The sequence below is a fragment of the Lampetra fluviatilis genome, chromosome 48, assembly GCF_964198595.1.
Source record: "Lampetra fluviatilis chromosome 48, kcLamFluv1.1, whole genome shotgun sequence".
Lineage (NCBI taxonomy): Eukaryota > Metazoa > Chordata > Hyperoartia > Petromyzontiformes > Petromyzontidae > Lampetra > Lampetra fluviatilis.
The window spans coordinates 3,428,252-3,446,694 of record NC_136322.1 but is presented as its reverse complement, the minus strand read 5'-3'; the positions used below and the strand labels follow the sequence as shown (position 1 = coordinate 3,446,694).

The 18,443-nt window shown below is 60.7% G+C and overlaps 1 protein-coding gene across 1 annotated transcript in view; it reads left to right on the top strand.

Annotated features, from left to right (window-relative positions):
• Positions 1–2,841: 2,841 nt before the first annotated feature.
• The window catches only part of LOC144948044 (histone H4 type VIII), a 33,538-nt gene continuing 17,936 nt past the window's right edge, over positions 2,842–18,443 (top strand). The window contains exon 1 of the mRNA XM_078877472.1: positions 2,842–3,114. Within this exon, the coding sequence (XP_078733598.1) occupies positions 2,842–3,114 (273 nt within the window). The remainder of the gene's footprint in view (positions 3,115–18,443) is intronic.

The window sequence follows — 18,443 nt, the reverse complement described above, 5'->3', positions numbered from 1 at the left end:
ACGCTCGATTCACTCCACCTCAACGGCTCTTTTCAGAGCCACCCACTTAGTTAAAAAAGTGAACCAGATGCTGCTGCGCTTCCATTAGTTCATCGGTAACACATGACAGTGTATTACGTTGCTGTTGAATGCGTGCCATATTCTGTAAGTCAAACCCATTTACGGCGTGGCGATGGTTGCTCGCCTTGCCTCGGCCCTGATCAAGGAGCTCGACGCTTGGTGCAGTTCAATCGTGAGGATTTGTGTAGATTGGATAAGTTACGTACATTCGCCAAATTAACTGTATAACGTTTTACCCACTCGATGTGTTTTAAGCATTGATGTGATGGGAGTAATCGAGCCCGAAAGCAGGGATCACAAACACAGTCGAGGCGGGTGGCATCTCCCTCACTCGAACTGAGTGCAGAGTAATCTCAGCGACGTCAGCATTCTCGCTGGCGATTCTAATCTAAATCCAGATTCAAAATCGATGCATTCTTGACGAACCTCCAATTTTGATTATGTGTTGCACCTCTTCATTCCGTCATCATGTTACTGGTGCCAAATATGGAATTTAGTCTAAAAATGTATTGATTCCAGACAGCTTTACTCAATTTGCCTTCATTCGCTCGTTCTCGCCTTTTCACTTTGTTTTTGTTTTGTAAACATTGCGGTGCACCATCTAAACTTCTCTATTAAAATTAATTTATATACGTAAATATCGCATTGTTTGCAATGTCTTTCTTACTTTGGGAGAACTAGTTGGTGTGTGGGGGTCGCTAGCCCCCGAGATCCCTCCCTCGATAATACTAACGGCCGGACTAACATCATCAATCGCCCCCCCGCTGCTAAGCGAACCGCCGCTAGGCTCCTCACCCAGGGTGTGGGAGCCGTCACCCGAGGATTCCCCTCCACCGCGGGTCCGCGTAGCAGGCATGGTTAACCACGTACGCGCACACCCACACACAGCTCTGCACGGCACTCACCCAACACTGACCACTCACGTTAGGATCGCGCACCTGTGTTACACACGTCGTGAACGTGCGCGCACACCCATACAGCTCCACACGCGATGCCCACTCTTGCGCCGCTCTGCGCCGCGCTGGCCGCTCACGTTACGATCGCGCACCTGGGGTACGCCGATTACGCACGCCGAGAGCTTACGCAAGTAACGAGCTCACGCAAGCGGGGCACACGCCGACACAACGACTCAAGCCGCCGCCGCCGTGCGCGCGAGACAAACCGTACAACAATGCGCAGCCGATTACGCGCTCGAGCCGCGGGGTCGGGGGTCAGGGGTCCACCACCGCGCCGCACTTTACGCGAGTAACGAGCACACGCAAGCGGGGCACACGCCGACACGACGACTCGTCCCCTCCCCCACTCGCGCGTGCACGTCAACACAAATATCGTACAAGGACGATTCTCCTCTCACACGGCTGCGTAGTCACGCCAACACACAAAAGTGCTCTCCCCGGGCGTTAACGCACACACCTCCGTACCCGCACAATCGTACAGAGACCACGGCCTTTATGCATACAACGACCACACACTCGCGAATGCAGTGCACGCTAATACCACGTTCCAAAAACACCCAACAACACGGTTTTGTTACTACGCTCGAGATTTTATTAGCCCTTGCTAACCAACCGAGCCACCCGTGTGTGTGTGCGGGCCAGCAAGGCGCTTCTAACCCACACTCTGGTGCCGTGTAGCCCTATTCTATGCTGCGCTCTCTGCTAAACCGCTTTCCTACTCGTCCTTACCCCGAACTAACCCTCTCCTATGGATCCTACTCTCCGCTCTGAGGTGTTGTAAGGCGCGCAACACGATACCGTCTGTAGTCCTTGGTGACCTTGCGGCGCTCAGATCGTCCTGCAGACAATCTAGCGGCTCGCCCGATGACTCCTTCGTCGCTGACCCCGTGTCCAAACTCCAGAAGAAGAGAGTTCCCTACTGCCCCTGCGTTTTCTTTTAAACTATTCACATCAAAGGCTAGGCGCCCCCGTCCCGACCGCCTTGGTCTCTCGACCAATCCTGAGCCTAGGATTTCCCGCTCTTTTGCGATCCCGCCGTCCTTTGAACTTTCGACCAATCAGTCGTCCCGGGTCCTGATCCCAGCTATCTGCCTTGCTGACCCGTGTTTGTGTTTGTATGCGTTTCTAACTGCGGGGCTCTCTGAGCTCGCCGTGGTCGTGCGATCTCAAATCCGCCCACGGCGCCGCAGTGTTACTTGGCCTGGGAAGGGTCCTGTCCAATTCCCTGGCCCTGAGAAACCGTGGGGTAACCCCCCCTAGGGGGCCCTCGGGTGAAAACTCAGGGTAGGTGACCCGACCACGAGGCCCTACGTGGGTGCGTGTTTATGTGGGGGGGGTGATGGGGGGCAGTGCGGCGGTGGAAGCCGGGCGGCTCCCTGGCTCGGCCGAGCGGCCCCGTCGCTGTGGCACCACAGGTGACGTTCACTCAACTATTGTGTTGGAAGCCGTTTAGCTTCACACGATTATAAAGTTAGTTCATCTTGTTCACTTGAAAACAAGACCTTACACCGATTATTCACTCCACGTGCAATCTTGCAACAGATCGCGTTCCTCTCGCGTTCGCTGCGGGTGTGCCAATATCATTACAGAGTGCTTCGAAGAAGGGTCATTGCCCAAAACGTCGCATATTATGCATGTCAAGGAAGTGTTATTGACGACAGTGGAGGGTTTTCTTCGTCACAGAGGTTAAAGGTCTAAGGTTTAAGGCGGAGCCATCGCGGAGGGCAGGAGTGGTCGGTGACGTCACCACGCTTCGGGTATAAAGGCGGCTGCTGCTGCAAGCTGAGCGCGCAGTCTCTCGCGAGCTTTGTCAGAAGTAGTCGGAATGTCTGGACGCGGTAAAGGCGGTAAGGGGCTCGGCAAGGGAGGCGCAAAACGCCATCGCAAGGTGCTGCGCGACAACATCCAGGGCATCGCCAAGCCCGCCATCCGCCGCCTCGCTCGCCGCGGAGGTGTGAAGCGCATCTCGGGCCTCATCTACGAGGAGACCCGCGGCGTCCTGAAGGTCTTCCTTGAGAACGTCATCCGCGACGCCGTCACCTACACGGAGCACGCCAAGCGCAAGACCGTCACCGCCATGGACGTGGTCTACGCCCTTGTGGGGGTCGCTAGCCCCCGAGATCCCTCCCTCGATAATACTAACGGCCGGACTAACATCATCAATCGCCCCCCCGCTGCTAAGCAAACCGCCGCTAGGCTCCTCACCCAGGGTGTGGGAGCCGTCACCCGAGGATTCCCCTCCACCGCGGGTCCGCGTAGCAGGCATGGATAACCATGCACGCGCACACCCACACACAGCTCTGCACGGCACTCACCCAACCCTGACCACTCACGTTAGGATCGCGCACCTGTGTTACACACGTCGTGAACGTGCGCGCACACACGCATACAGCTCCACACGCGATACCCACTCCTGCGCCGCTCTGCGCCGCGCTGGCCGCCCACGTTACGATCGCGCACCTTGGGCACGCCGATTATGCACGCCGAGAGCTTACGCAAGTAACGAGCGCACGCAAGCGGGGCACACGCCGACACGACGACTCGTCCCCTCCCCCACTCGCGCGTGCACGTCAACACAAATATCGTACAAGGACGATTCTCCTCTCACACGGCTGCGTAGTCACGCCAACACACCAAAAGTGCTCTCCCCGGGCGTTAACGCACACACCTCCGTACCCGCACAATCGTACAGAGACCACGGCCTTTATGCGTACAACGACCACACACTCGCGAATGCAGTGCACGCTAATACCACGTTCCAAAAACACCCAACAACACGGTTTTGTTACTACGCTCGAGATTTTATTAGCCCTTGCTAACCAACCGAGCCACCCGTGTGTGTGTGCGGGACAGCAAGGCGCTTCTAACCCACACTCTGGTGCCGTGTAGCCCTATTCTATGCTGCGCTCTCTGCTAAACCGCTTTCCTACTCGTCCTTACCCCGAACTAACCCTCTCCTACGGATCCTACCCTCCGCTCTGAGGTGTTGTAAGGCGCGCAACACGATACCGTCTGTAGTCCTTGGTGACCTTGCGGCGCTCAGATCGTCCTGCAGACAATCTAGCGGCTCGCCCGATGACTCCTTCGTCGCTCACCCCATGTCCAAACTCCAGAAGAAGAGAGTTCCCTACTGCCCCTGCGTTTTCTTTTAAACTATTCACATCAAAGGCTAGGAGCCCCCGTCCCGACCGCCTTGGTCTCTCGACCAATCCTGAGCCTAGGATTTCCCGCTCTTTTGCGATCCCGCCGGCCTTTGAACTTTCAACCAATCAGCCGTCCCGGGTCCTGATCCCAGCTATCTGCCTTGCTGACCCGTGTTTGTGTTTGTATGCGTTTCTAACTGCGGGGCTCTCTGAGCTCGCCGTGGTCGTGCGATCTCAAATCCGCCCACGGCGCCGCAGTGTTACTTGGCCTGGGAAGGGTCCTGTCCAATTCCCTGGCCCTGAGAAACCGTGGGGTAACCCCCCTAGGGGGCCCTCGGGTGAAAACTCAGGGTAGGTGACCCGACCACGAGGCCCTACGTGGGTGCGGGTGCGTGTTTATGTGGGGGGGGTGATGGGGGGCAGTGCGGCGGTGGAAGCCGGGCGGCTCCCTGGCTCGGCCGAGCGGCCCCGTCGCTGTGGCACCACATAGCCCCCCGGGGTGCCAGTCCCCGTCCCGGGTTGACTGGAGCACCTCGCCTGGGTTGCCCCCACGAGGTATCGCCGCGGGGTCCGCGGGATTCGCCCGGCCCTTGTGGCTGGCCTCGGGGGTGGCGGCTCCGTCTCCTGGGGCTCCGGCGGTGGTCTCCTCCTCCATTCCAACGGCTCCCCTCGGTCTCCGGCACCTGCGGGCTGGGGAACAAACTCAGAGGCGGTGGGGTTTAAGGGTCGCCGTCCTCGTCGCCCCCGGCCCCGCCCGGGGCCCCTCGGAGCCCGGGGCTCCGTGGGGCCCATATACTGCGCGAGGCCCCCGGGCACGGGGGGTGGGGGGACCCCGGGGTTTCGGGGTACTTGGACGGCGGGGCTCCCCCCCTCGGGGGCTGCTCGCCACGGCTTCAGTCGGCGGATGTTGACCACCATCTCCCGGCCCCTCTCTCCTCCCTGAATCAGCACCGTCCATGGTGAGATCTGCCGTCTCACAATCCAGGGTCCTCGCCAGTAGGTGGTCAGCTTCCCCACCTGTCCGGCACCGACGCGGGGAGTGTACAGCCACACCTCGGAGCCCGCAGTGTAGAAGGGGGGCTCCATACGGGGTCGGGCGCCCTGCTCTTGCCGCTGGTGCGCGGCCTCTCCGTGCGGGTAGGCTCGGCCCCTGGCCCCTCGCAGGGTCTCCAGCAAGTGCTCCACGGGGTGGCTCCCTTCCTCCCGTTGCGGCGGAGGGACACCGAACAGCAGATCTGCGGGCAGGCGAGACTCGCGACCAAACATCATTAGGAACGGGGTCTGTCCTGTAGATGTGTGAACGGCGGTGGTGTAGGCGAACAGGGCATAGGGGAGGTGTTCGTCCCAGTCCTGTTGATTCGCGGCCGCCATGCGTTTAAGCTTCCCGGCCAGAGTCTGGTTCATCCTCTCTACCATCCCGTTCGCCTGGGGGTGATATGCCGTGGTTCGGTCCTTCTGGATCCCGAACTCTCGGCACAGCGCCTGGAATAGTTCGGCCTCGAATTCACTACCCTGGTCGGTAATGACTCGTTCGGGGATCCCGCACTTAAGTACGTAGTTTTCCACGAAGGCCCGGGCCACTACGAGGGCTGTTTTATCCGGGATAGCCACCGCCACGGGGTAGCGGGTGAAGTACTCCACCGCTACAAGAATATATCGGTTGCCCCGGTGGGATCGTGGAAAGGGCCCCTGCAGGTCGATTCCGACCAACTGATTCGTCCGACTGACTCGGAACGGCCTCAGGGGTACCTGGTACCTCGCCGGCTTTTGCCCACACTGCTGACAGGCCCGGCAGCCCTGCACCCAGGCGGCCACATCTTGCGCTAATTTAGGCCAGAGATACTGGCGACGCAGAGTCTCCCGGGTGCGCCGTTCCCCATCATGGCCCCCGAGCGGGTGGTCGTGTACCAGTCGTAGTAGTTGGGGTCGCACATGGGCGGGAACGCAGATGCACCCCGGCTGCCCAGCGTCGGCCAGTTCCCTCACCACCCCGTTTTCTACACACAACCGGGCATACAAACTGCTCCAGGGCCCTGGTAGTGCATCCTTCCTCTCTCGCAGTGCCGCCTCCACCGCCGCCAGATCCGGATCCCGCTGCTGGGTTTGTTGCAGCTGCTCGTCGTCCAAGCCCGGGAAGGCGCAGCCGACATCCTCTTGGATCCGCCCGGTTGGGGTGGGATGATCCGTCTGTCCCCGGGCTCCTTCTGCAGGGGTTCCTGCGGCGCACACTGCACTCTCTCTCGGGGGGGGGGAGTTTAGTTTCCGCGCGCTCCTTGGGTTCTGCTGCCTGGCGGCAGCGTCCCCCCGTGAAGCACGGGCAGGCGTCTCCCTCCCTCGTCTCAGCGCGCACCGCGGGCCGTCTTGACAAGGCGTCCGCGTTCGCGTGTGTTCGCCCCGCTCGGTACTCGATCTGCAGGTTGTACTCCTGCAGCTGCGCCAGCCATCGAGCCATCTGCCCCCGCGGTTCCTTGAATGTAAGGAGGAACTGCAGTGCATAATGATCGGTGCGCACACGACATTTCCTGCCGTACAAGTACGGTCGGAACTGTTTACACGCGAAAATTACCGCATACAGTTCCTGACGGGTTACACAATAGTTCAGTTCGGCCCCGCTCAGGGTCCGACTGGCGTATGCGATGACCCGCTCCGTCCCACCCTGCACTTGCGACAGCACCGCGCCCAGCCCACTGCTGCAGGCGTCAGTGTCCAAAATAAAATCGGTGGTGAAATCTGGGAAAGCCAAGGTGGGGGTGTGGGTGAGGTGGTCTTTGAGTGTGGTGAAAGCCGTCTGGCAGGCCTCCGACCACTGATAGGGGTTCTTAGGGGAGGTGAGTTGGGTGAGGGGGCGTGCAATCTCACTGAATCCCTTTACAAATCGACGGTAATAAGTGGCGAGTCCCAAGAATGACCTGATCTCCGTCAGGTTCCTCGGCCGCGGCCAATCCACTACGGCACGCACCTTCTCGGGATCGGTGCTCACCCCTGCCTCGCTGACTCGGTGTCCGAGGTACCCCACCTCGCGTTGCGCAATGTAACACTTACGTGGCTTGAGCTTGAGATGGGCTGCTCGCAGTCGCTGGAATACTTCCCGCAGCCTGGACCAGTGTTCGGACAGCGACCTACTGAACACTATTACGTCGTCCAGGTAAATCAGGCACTGTTCCCACTGCAAGCCCCGCATCACCAACTCCATCAACCGCTGGAACGTCGCGGGCGCGTTAGTGAGTCCGAACGGCAACACTCGAAACTCAAACAGGCCCATCGGGGTGGTGAATGCTGTTTTTGGCCGATCCTCCTCCGTCATCTCCACCTGCCAGTAACCGGACGCCAGATCGAGGGTGGAAAAATACCGCGCTCCTGCGAGACTGTCGAAGGTGTCGTCGATGCGTGGGATGGGAAAAGCGTCGCCGAGGGTGACTGCGTTCAATTTTCGGTAATCAACGCAGAACCGAGTCGATCCGTCCTTTTTCGTTACCAGTACCACCGGGGCAGACCAAGGGCTCGCGGAGGGCTGGATTATGTTATCGCGTAGCATATCCGTGACTGCCTCTTTGATCTGGGTCCGTTCAGGCGCGCCCACTCGGTATGCAGGGAGTTTGATGGGTCGGGCTGCACCTGTGTCAATTTGGTGCTTGACCAGGTCGGTCCGGCCCACGTCCGAATCGTGCTCACTGAACACGTCGGCGTACTCCCGCAATAACCCGCGCAGCTGATCGTCCTCCCCCTTAGGTAAGGCTGCCCAAGGCACATGTAACGCATCCTGCAGGGGAACAATCTCGGCTCGGGGGGTCGGGCCGACCCGCCAGGCCAGATCCTGGCTGTCCTCGGGGCGGCCAGGGTCCTCCGCCCAGAGTGCGAACACCGAGTCGTTCGAGTGGCGAGCGTGCAGGGGGTGTACGGTGGCTACCGGGGTGCGTCGTCGTATCATTGCCGGGGTACTGTGTGGGTTAAACACACGTATAAACAGCCGGCCCCCATCTGCGTTTACCAGTGTGGCTGACCCTACCACCCCGTATCGCGATGCCAACTCCGGGTGAGGAGTCAGCATTACCTCGCCCGATGGTCGGTGGGTTGGGTCGGTGGAGAGGGTTGCCACTGGCACCAGCATCTCGGCGAGAGGCCCGATGGTGACGGCCGACACCAGCGTAGCGGCCACGGGTGTGAAGCGTGGGCGGTTCGGCTCCTGTCCTAGGAACGGAATCCGCTCCCCGCTGCCCTCCACCGTAGCGCATCGTTGCCGGGGCTGTACGTTAAGTCCCAACTTTTCCAGGAGGTCCGTTCCTGAAATGCACTCGTGGCACAACACACTCGAAACGTAGAATTCCTGTGTGCACACCTGGTTTCCTAGACGGACCTCGAGGGAGACCTTCCCCAGCAACCCCATCCCGGCTCCGCTTGCCGTGTGCAGCGCGCGATCCGGGGCCTGCAGGCAGCCCACGTCCACCCCGAGCATGCTGCAGTGCGCGGCGCTCATAAGAGATGCCACGGCGCCCGTGTCCAACAGGATCCGGGTGCGCTGCCCGTTCACCTGGCCTTCCACCAGCGACGTGGCTCCCGTTATCCCTGCCACCAGCTCCCGCAGCCAATCGCCCGAGGTCCCTGCGCCCTTGGGTGTTGTCGTTGTAACCTGTTTATGGATCACTCGCTCGCCATTATTATTACAGCTGGTTTGGGTCGGGTCCACGTCGATTTCATCCCCCGGTGGTCCCCTCTCTAGGGGGGGCTTAGTGTTTGACCTATGCATCGGCCTCGCACGGGCGAGCTGAGGGCAGTCCCTCATGAGATGCCCTCGACGGTCGCACACATAGCACGTCCTGGGAGGAGTGGCGGCTCTGTGGCGAACTTTCTGCCCACTCCCTCCTCCCCCCGTGCGCTGTTGCTCATACTCTGCTTCTAGTCGGGCTATCCTTCCAGTTAGCCCTCCTACCGCGGAGTCTAGGTCCCCCATTTCGGATCGGATGGTCTCAACGGAGGATTGCACCTGGGTTACCTGGCCGGCTATATCTCCCATGCCGGTCTGTAACCCAGCAACCCAACCCGGGGTTGTCTCGCGGGACACGGGAGGTTCTCTTTCCCGGCCCCTTACCGTCCTCGCGAGCTCCTGTTCCTCCTCCTCGTCTTCCGAGAGCAGGCTCGCAATGGCGCGCTCTCGTCCCAGCCCCCGGAGCTGCGCGCGTTCGCTGTGAATTCTTTCACACTTACGTGCGCGCTCGACAAGGGTGTTAAAGGGAAGACGTGGGCAGCTCATGTCTGGCTGCCACCACGCCGTGCGAGACAGGTACCGCTGGATTTTCTCGGCAGCCAGTTCCTCAATAACCTCAGTTGCGTACCCCGGGCGTGCGATCTTTGTTAACTCGCGCACATCCTCGGCGTAATCACGGAGATCTTCGCCAGGTTGGCGACGGCGCGCCTCTAAGGCCGATTTTGCTTCCTCCTCGTCACGTGTGCCAAAACGCTGATCGAGTCGGCGCATCAGCTCCTCTAGCTGTGTCTGTGCGCTCGCGGGTAACGCTTCTACAAAATCGGCTGCCCGCCCATCAAGATTCATATTATGTTGACGTACTGCCTGCGCGTCCGTCCATCCATTAATTTCCTTGGCCCCTAAGAGATTGCGGGCGAATGCCTTCCACGAAGGGGCCCCCCGGCCGGTAAATATCAGTCTTATTTTAGCGTGAGGTAACGCGGGGGTCCGTACCGCTTCCGACACCAATTTGTGGGGGTCGCTAGCCCCCGAGATCCCTCCCTCGATAATACTAACGGCCGGACTAACATCATCAATCGCCCCCCCGCTGCTAAGCGAACCGCCGCTAGGCTCCTCACCCAGGGTGTGGGAGCCGTCACCCGAGGATTCCCCTCCACCGCGGGTCCGCGTAGCAGGCATGGATAACCACGCACGCGCACACCCACACACAGCTCTGCACGGCACTCACCCAACCCTGACCACTCACGTTAGGATCGCGCACCTGTGTTACACACGTCGTGAACGTGCGCGCACACACGCATACAGCTCCACACGCGATACCCACTCCTGCGCCGCTCTGCGCCGCGCTGGCCGCCCACGTTACGATCGCGCACCTTGGGCACGCCGATTACGCACGCCGAGAGCTTACGCAAGTAACGAGCGCACGCAAGCGGGGCACACGCCGACACGACGACTCGTCCCCTCCCCCACTCGCGCGTGCACGTCAACACAAATATCGTACAAGGACGATTCTCCTCTCACACGGCTGCGTAGTCACGCCAACACACCAAAAGTGCTCTCCCCGGGCGTTAACGCACACACCTCCGTACCCGCACAATCGTACAGAGACCACGGCCTTTATGCGTACAACGACCACACACTCGCGAATGCAGTGCACGCTAATACCACGTTCCAAAAACACCCAACAACACGGTTTTGTTACTACGCTCGAGATTTTATTAGCCCTTGCTAACCAACCGAGCCACCCGTGTGTGTGTGCGGGACAGCAAGGCGCTTCTAACCCACACTCTGGTGCCGTGTAGCCCTATTCTATGCTGCGCTCTCTGCTAAACCGCTTTCCTACTCGTCCTTACCCCGAACTAACCCTCTCCTACGGATCCTACCCTCCGCTCTGAGGTGTTGTAAGGCGCGCAACACGATACCGTCTGTAGTCCTTGGTGACCTTGCGGCGCTCAGATCGTCCTGCAGACAATCTAGCGGCTCGCCCGATGACTCCTTCGTCGCTCACCCCGTGTCCAAACTCCAGAAGAAGAGAGTTCCCTACTGCCCCTGCGTTTTCTTTTAAACTATTCACATCAAAGGCTAGGAGCCCCCGTCCCGACCGCCTTGGTCTCTCGACCAATCCTGAGCCTAGGATTTCCCGCTCTTTTGCGATCCCGCCGGCCTTTGAACTTTCGACCAATCAGCCGTCCCGGGTCCTGATCCCAGCTATCTGCCTTGCTGACCCGTGTTTGTGTTTGTATGCGTTTCTAACTGCGGGGCTCTCTGAGCTCGTGTGGGGGTCGCTAGCCCCCGAGATCCCTCCCTCGATAATACTAACGGCCGGACTAACATCATCAATCGCCCCCCCGCTGCTAAGCGAACCGCCGCTAAGCTCCTCACCCATGGTGTGGGAGCCGTCACCCGAGGATTCCCCTCCACCGCGGGTCCGCGTAGCAGGCATAGTTAACCACGTACGCGCACACCCACACACAGCTCTGCACGGCACTCACCCAACACTGACCACTCACGTTAGGATCGCGCACCTGTGTTACACACGTCGTGAACTTACGCAAGTAACGAGCTCACGCAAGCGGGGCACACGCCGACACAACGACTCAAGCCGCCGCCGCCGTGCGCGCGAGACAAACCGTACAACAATGCGCAGCCGATTACGCGCTCGAGCCGTGGGGTCGGGGGTCAGGGGTCCACCACCGCGCCGCACTTTACGCAAGTAACGAGCACACGCAAGCGGGGCACACGCCGACACACAAAAGTGCTCTCCCCGGGCGTTAACGCACACACCCCCGTACCCGCACAATCGTACAGAGACCACGGCCTTTATGCATACGACCACACACTCGCGAATGCAGTGCACGCTAATACCACGTTCCAAAAACACCCAACAACACGGTTTTGTTACTACGCTCGAGATTTTATTAGCCCTTGCTAACCAACCGAGCCACCCGTGTGTGTGTGCGGGACAGCAAGGCGCTTCTAACCCACACTCTGGTGCCGTGTAGCCCTATTCTATGCTGCGCTCTCTGCTAAACCGCTTTCCTACTCGTCCTTACCCCGAACTAACCCTCTCCTACGGATCCTACCCTCCGCTCTGAGGTGTTGTAAGGCGCGCAACACGATACCGTCTGTAGTCCTTGGTGACCTTGCGGCGCTCAGATCGTCCTGCAGACAATCTAGCGGCTCGCCCGATGACTCCTTCGTCGCTGACCCCGTGTCCAAACTCCAGAAGAAGAGAGTTCCCTACTGCCCCTGCGTTTTCTTTTAAACTATTCACATCAAAGGCTAGGCGCCCCCGTCCCGACCGCCTTGGTCTCTCGACCAATCCTGAGCCTAGGATTTCCCGCTCTTTTGTGATCCCGCCGGCCTTTGAACTTTCGACCAATCAGTCGTCCCGGGTCCTGATCCCAGCTATCTGCCTTGCTGACCCGTGTTTGTGTTTGTATGCGTTTCTAACTGCGGGGCTCTCTGAGCTCGCCGTGGTCGTGCGATCTCAAATCCGCCCACGGCGCCGCAGTGTTACTTGGCCTGGGAAGGGTCCTGTCCAATTCCCTGGCCCTGAGAAACCGTGGGGTAACCCCCCTAGGGGGCCCTCGGGTGAAAACTCAGGGTAGGTGACCCGACCACGAGGCCCTACGTGGGTGCGGGTGCGTGTTTATGTGGGGGAGGTGATGGGGGGCAGTGCGGCGGTGGAAGCCGGGCGGCTCCCTGGCTCGGCCGAGCGGCCCCGTCGCTGTGGCACCACATAGCCCCCCGGGGTGCCAGTCCCCGTCCCGGGTTGACTGGAGCACCTCGCCTGGGTTGCCCCCACGAGGTATCGCCGCGGGGTCCGCGGGATTCGCCCGGCCCTTGTGGCTGGCCTCGGGGGTGGCGGCTCCGTCTCCTGGGGCTCCGGCGGTGGTCTCCTCCTCCATTCCAACGGCTCCCCTCGGTCTCCGGCACCTGCGGGCTGGGGGACAAACTCAGAGGCGGTGGGGTTTAAGGGTCGCCGTCCTCGTCGCCCCCGGCCCCGCCCGGGGCCCCTCGGAGCCCGGGGCTCCGTGGGGCCCATATACTGCGCGAGGCCCCCGGGCACGGGGGGTGGGGGGACCCCGGGGTTTCGGGGTACTTGGACGGCGGGGCTCCCCCCCTCGGGGGCTGCTCGCCACGGCTTCAGTCGGCGGATGTTGACCACCATCTCCCGGCCCCTCTCTCCTCCCTGAATCAGCACCGTCCATGGTGAGATCTGCCGTCTCACAATCCAGGGTCCTCGCCAGTAGGTGGTCAGCTTCCCCACCTGTCCGGCACCCACGCGGGGAGTGTACAGCCACACCTCGGAGCCCGCAGTGTAGAAGGGGGGCTCCATACGGGGTCGGGCGCCCTGCTCTTGCCGCTGGTGCGCGGCCTCTCCGTGCGGGTAGGCTCGGCCCCTGGCCTCTCGCAGGGTCTCCAGCAAGTGCTCCATGGGGTGGCTCCCTTCCTCCCGTTGCGGCGGAGGGACACCGAATAGCAGATCTGCGGGCAGGCGAGACTCGCGACCAAACATCATTAGGAACGGGGTCTGTCCTGTAGATGTGTGAACGGCGGTGGTGTAGGCGAACAGGGCATAGGGGAGGTGTTCGTCCCAGTCCTGTTGATTCGCGGCCGCCATGCGTTTAAGCTTCCCGGCCAGAGTCTGGTTCATCCTCTCTACCATCCCGTTCGCCTGGGGGTGATATGCCGTGGTTCGGTCCTTCTGGATCCCGAACTCTCGGCACAGCGCCTGGAATAGTTCGGCCTCGAATTCACTACCCTGGTCGGTAATGACTCGTTCGGGGATCCCGCACTTAAGTACGTAGTTTTCCACGAAGGCCCGGGCCACTACGAGGGCTGTTTTATCCGGGATAGCCACCGCCACGGGGTAGCGGGTGAAGTACTCCACCGCTACAAGAATATATCGGTTGCCCCGGTGGGATCGTGGAAAGGGCCCCTGCAGGTCGATTCCGACCAACTGATTCGTCCGACTGACTCGGAACGGCCTCAGGGGTACCTGGTACCTCGCCGGCTTTTGCCCACACTGCTGACAGGCCCGGCAGCCCTGCACCCAGGCGGCCACATCTTGCGCTAATTTAGGCCAGAGATACTGGCGACGCAGAGTCTCCCGGGTGCGCCGTTCCCCATCATGGCCCCCGAGCGGGTGGTCGTGTACCAGTCGTAGTAGTTGGGGCCGCACATGGGCGGGAACGCAGATGCACCCCGGCTGCCCAGCGTCGGCCAGTTCCCTCACCACCCCGTTTTCTACACACAACCGGGCATACAAACCGCTCCAGGGCCCTGGTAGTGCATCCTTCCTCTCTCGCAGTGCCGCCTCCACCGCCGCCAGATCCGGATCCCGCTGCTGGGTTTGTCGCAGCTGCTCGTCGTCCAAGCCCGGGAAGGCGCAGCCGACATCCTCTTGGATCCGCCCGGTTGGGGTGGGATGATCCGTCTGTCCCCGGGCTCCTTCTGCAGGGGTTCCTGCGGCGCACACTGCACTCTCTCTCGGGGGGGGGAGTTTAGTTTCCGCGCGCTCCTTGGGTTCTGCTGCCTGGCGGCAGCGTCCCCCCGTGAAGCACGGGCAGGCGTCTCCCTCCCTCGTCTCAGCGCGCACCGCGGGCCGTCTTGACAAGGCGTCCGCGTTCGCGTGTGTTCGCCCCGCTCGGTACTCGATCTGCAGGTTGTACTCCTGCAGCTGCGCCAGCCATCGAGCCATCTGCCCCCGCGGTTCCTTGAATGTAAGGAGGAACTGCAGTGCATAATGATCGGTGCGCACACGACATTTCCTGCCGTACAAGTACGGTCGGAACTGTTTACACGCGAAAATTACAGCATACAGTTCCTGACGGGTTACACAATAGTTCAGTTCGGCCCCGCTCAGGGTCCGACTGGCGTATGCGATGACCCGCTCCGTCCCACCCTGCACTTGCGACAGCACCGCGCCCAGCCCACTGCTGCAGGCGTCAGTGTCCAAAATAAAATCGGTGGTGAAATCTGGGAAAGCCAAGGTGGGGGTGTGGGTGAGGTGGTCTTTGAGTGTGGTGAAAGCCGTCTGGCAGGCCTCCGACCACTGATAGGGGTTCTTAGGGGAGGTGAGTTGGGTGAGGGGGCGTGCAATCTCACTGAATCCCTTTACAAATCGACGGTAATAAGTGGCGAGTCCCAAGAATGACCTGATCTCCGTCAGGTTCCTCGGCCGCGGCCAATCCACTACGGCACGCACCTTCTCGGGATCGGTGCTCACCCCTGCCTCGCTGACTCGGTGTCCGAGGTACCCCACCTCGCGTTGCGCAATGTAACACTTACGTGGCTTGAGCTTGAGATGGGCTGCTCGCAGTCGCTGGAATACTTCCCGCAGCCTGGACCAGTGTTCGGACAGCGACCTACTGAACACTATTACGTCGTCCAGGTAAATCAGGCACTGTTCCCACTGCAAGCCCCGCATCACCAACTCCATCAACCGCTGGAACGTCGCGGGCGCGTTAGTGAGTCCGAACGGCAACACTCGAAACTCAAACAGGCCCATCGGGGTGGTGAATGCTGTTTTTGGCCGATCCTCCTCCGTCATCTCCACCTGCCAGTAACCGGACGCCAGATCGAGGGTGGAAAAATACCGCGCTCCTGCGAGACTGTCGAAGGTGTCGTCGATGCGTGGGATGGGAAAAGCGTCGCCGAGGGTGACTGCGTTCAATTTTCGGTAATCAACGCAGAACCGAGTCGATCCGTCCTTTTTCGTTACCAGTACCACCGGGGCAGACCAAGGGCTCGCGGAGGGCTGGATTATGTTATCGCGTAGCATATCCGTGACTGCCTCTTTGATCTGGGTCCGTTCAGGCGCGCCCACTCGGTATGCGGGGAGTTTGATGGGTCGGGCTGCACCTGTGTCAATTTGGTGCTTGACCAGGTCGGTCCGGCCCACGTCCGAATCGTGCTCACTGAACACGTCGGCGTACTCCCGCAATAACCCGCGCAGCTGATCGGCCTCCCCCTTAGGTAAGGCTGCCCAAGGCACATGTAACGCATCCTGCAGGGGAACAATCTCGGCTCGGGGGGTCGGGCCGACCCGCCAGGCCAGATCCTGGCTGTCCTCGGGGCGGCCAGGGTCCTCCGCCCAGAGTGCGAACACCGAGTCGTTCGAGTGGCGAGCGTGCAGGGGGTGTACGGTGGCTACCGGGGTGCGTCGTCGTATCATTGCCGGGGTACTGTGTGGGTTAAACACACGTATAAACAGCCGGCCCCCATCTGCGTTTACCAGTGTGGCTGACCCTACCACCCCGTACCGCGATGCCAACTTCGGGTGAGGAGTCAGCATTACCTCGCCCGATGGTCGGTGGGTTGGGTCGGTGGAGAGGGTTGCCACTGGCACCAGCATCTCGGCGAGAGGCCCGATGGTGACGGCCGACACCAGCGTAGCGGCCACGGGTGTGAAGCGTGGGCGATTCGGCTCCTGTCCTAGGAACGGAATCCGCTCCCCGCTGCCCTCCACCGTAGCGCATCGTTGCCGGGGCTGTACGTTAAGTCCCAACTTTTCCAGGAGGTCCGTTCCTGCAATGCACTCGTGGCACAACACACTCGAAACGTAGAATTCCTGTGTGCACACCTGGTTTCCTATGCGGACCTCTAGGGTGGCTCTCCCCAGCAGCCCCATTCCGGCTCCGCTCGCCGTGTGCAGCGCGCGGTCCGGTGCCTGCAGGTGACGCATGTCGACCCCGATCGCGCTGCAGTGCGCTGCGCTCACGAGCGAGGCCACCGCCCCCGTGTCCAGCAGAATTCGGGTACGCACTCCGTGTACCTCCCCTTCCACCAGCGACATGGCCCCCGTGATCCCCGCCACCAGCTCCCGTAGCCAGTCGCCAGGAGTCACCGTTTCCGTGGGCGTTGTTGTTGGAACCTGTGTGGAGATCACTCGCTCGCCATTATTACCATTACCGTCTATTTGTATCGGGACCGCGTCGATTGCACCCCTAGTTGGTCCGCTCACTAGGAGGCGTTGGAGTTTAACCCGCGCCTGCCTAGCTCGGGTGATTTCAGGACAGTCTCTCACTAGATGCCCTCGGCGATCGCACATATAACATGCCCGGGGAGGGGGGGCGGCTCCGTAGTGGGCCCCCTGCCCACTCCCTCCCCCCCCATTACGCCGCTGTCCACCCTCCGCCTCTAGTCGGGCTACCCTCCCAGATAACCCTCCCACCGTGGCGCGTAGGTCCCCCATTTCGGATCGGATGGTCTCAACGGAGGATTGCAGTTTGGCCATATTTTTATTCGTTTCCTCACCTACTTGGTTTACCTTGTTGTCTATCTGGGTTACCTGGCCGGAGACATCCTTTATACCCGTTTGTATACCGGCAACCCATCCCGGGGTTGTCTCGCGGGACACTGGAAGCTCTCTTTCCCGGCCCCTTACCGTCCTCGCGAGCTCCTGTTCCTCCTCCTCGTCTTCCGAGAGCAGGCTCGCAATGGCGCGCTCTCGTCCCAGCCCCCGGAGCTGCGCGCGTTCGCTGTGAATTCTTTCACACTTACGTGCGCGCTCGACAAGGATGTTAAAGGGAAGACGTGGGCAGCTCAGGTCTGGCTGCCACCACGCCGTGCGAGACAGGTACCGCTGGATTTTCTCGGCAGCCAGTTCCTCAATAACCTCCGTTGCGTACCCCGGGCGTGCGATCTTTGTTAACTCGCGCACATCCTCGGCGTAATCACGGAGATCTTCGCCAGGTTGGCGACGGCGCGCCTCTAAGGCCGATTTTGCTTCCTCCTCGTCACGCGTGCCAAAACGCTGATCGAGTCGGCGCATCAGCTCCTCTAGCTGTGTCTGTGCGCTCGCGGGTAACGCTTCTACAAAATCGGCTGCCCGCCCATCAAGATTCATATTAAGTTGACGTACTGCCTGCACGTCCGTCCATCCATTAATTTCCTTAGCCCCTAAGAGATTGCGGGCGAATGCCTTCCACGAAGGGGCCCCCCTGCCGGTAAATATTAGTCTTATTTTAGCGTGAGGTAACGCGGGGGTCCGTACCGCTTCTGACACCAATTTGTGGGGGTCGCTAGCCCCCGAGATCCCTCCCTCGATAATACTAACGGCCGGACTAACATCATCAATCGCCCCCCCGCTGCTAAGCGAACCGCCGCTAAGCTCCTCACCCATGGTGTGGGAGCCGTCACCCGAGGATTCCCCTCCACCGCGGGTCCGCGTAGCAGGCATAGTTAACCACGTACACGCACACCCACACACAGCTCTGCACGGCACTCACCCAACACTGACCACTCACGTTAGGATCGCGCACCTGTGTTACACACGTCGTGAACTTACGCAAGTAACGAGCTCACGCAAGCGGGGCACACGCCGACACAACGACTCAAGCCGCCGCCGCCGTGCGCGCGAGACAAACCGTACAACAATGCGCAGCCGATTACGCGCTCGAGCCGTGGGGTCGGGGGTCAGGGGTCCACCACCGCGCCGCACTTTACGCAAGTAACGAGCACACGCAAGCGGGGCACACGCCGACACACAAAAGTGCTCTCCCCGGGCGTTAACGCACACACCCCCGTACCCGCACAATCGTACAGAGACCACGGCCTTTATGCATACGACCA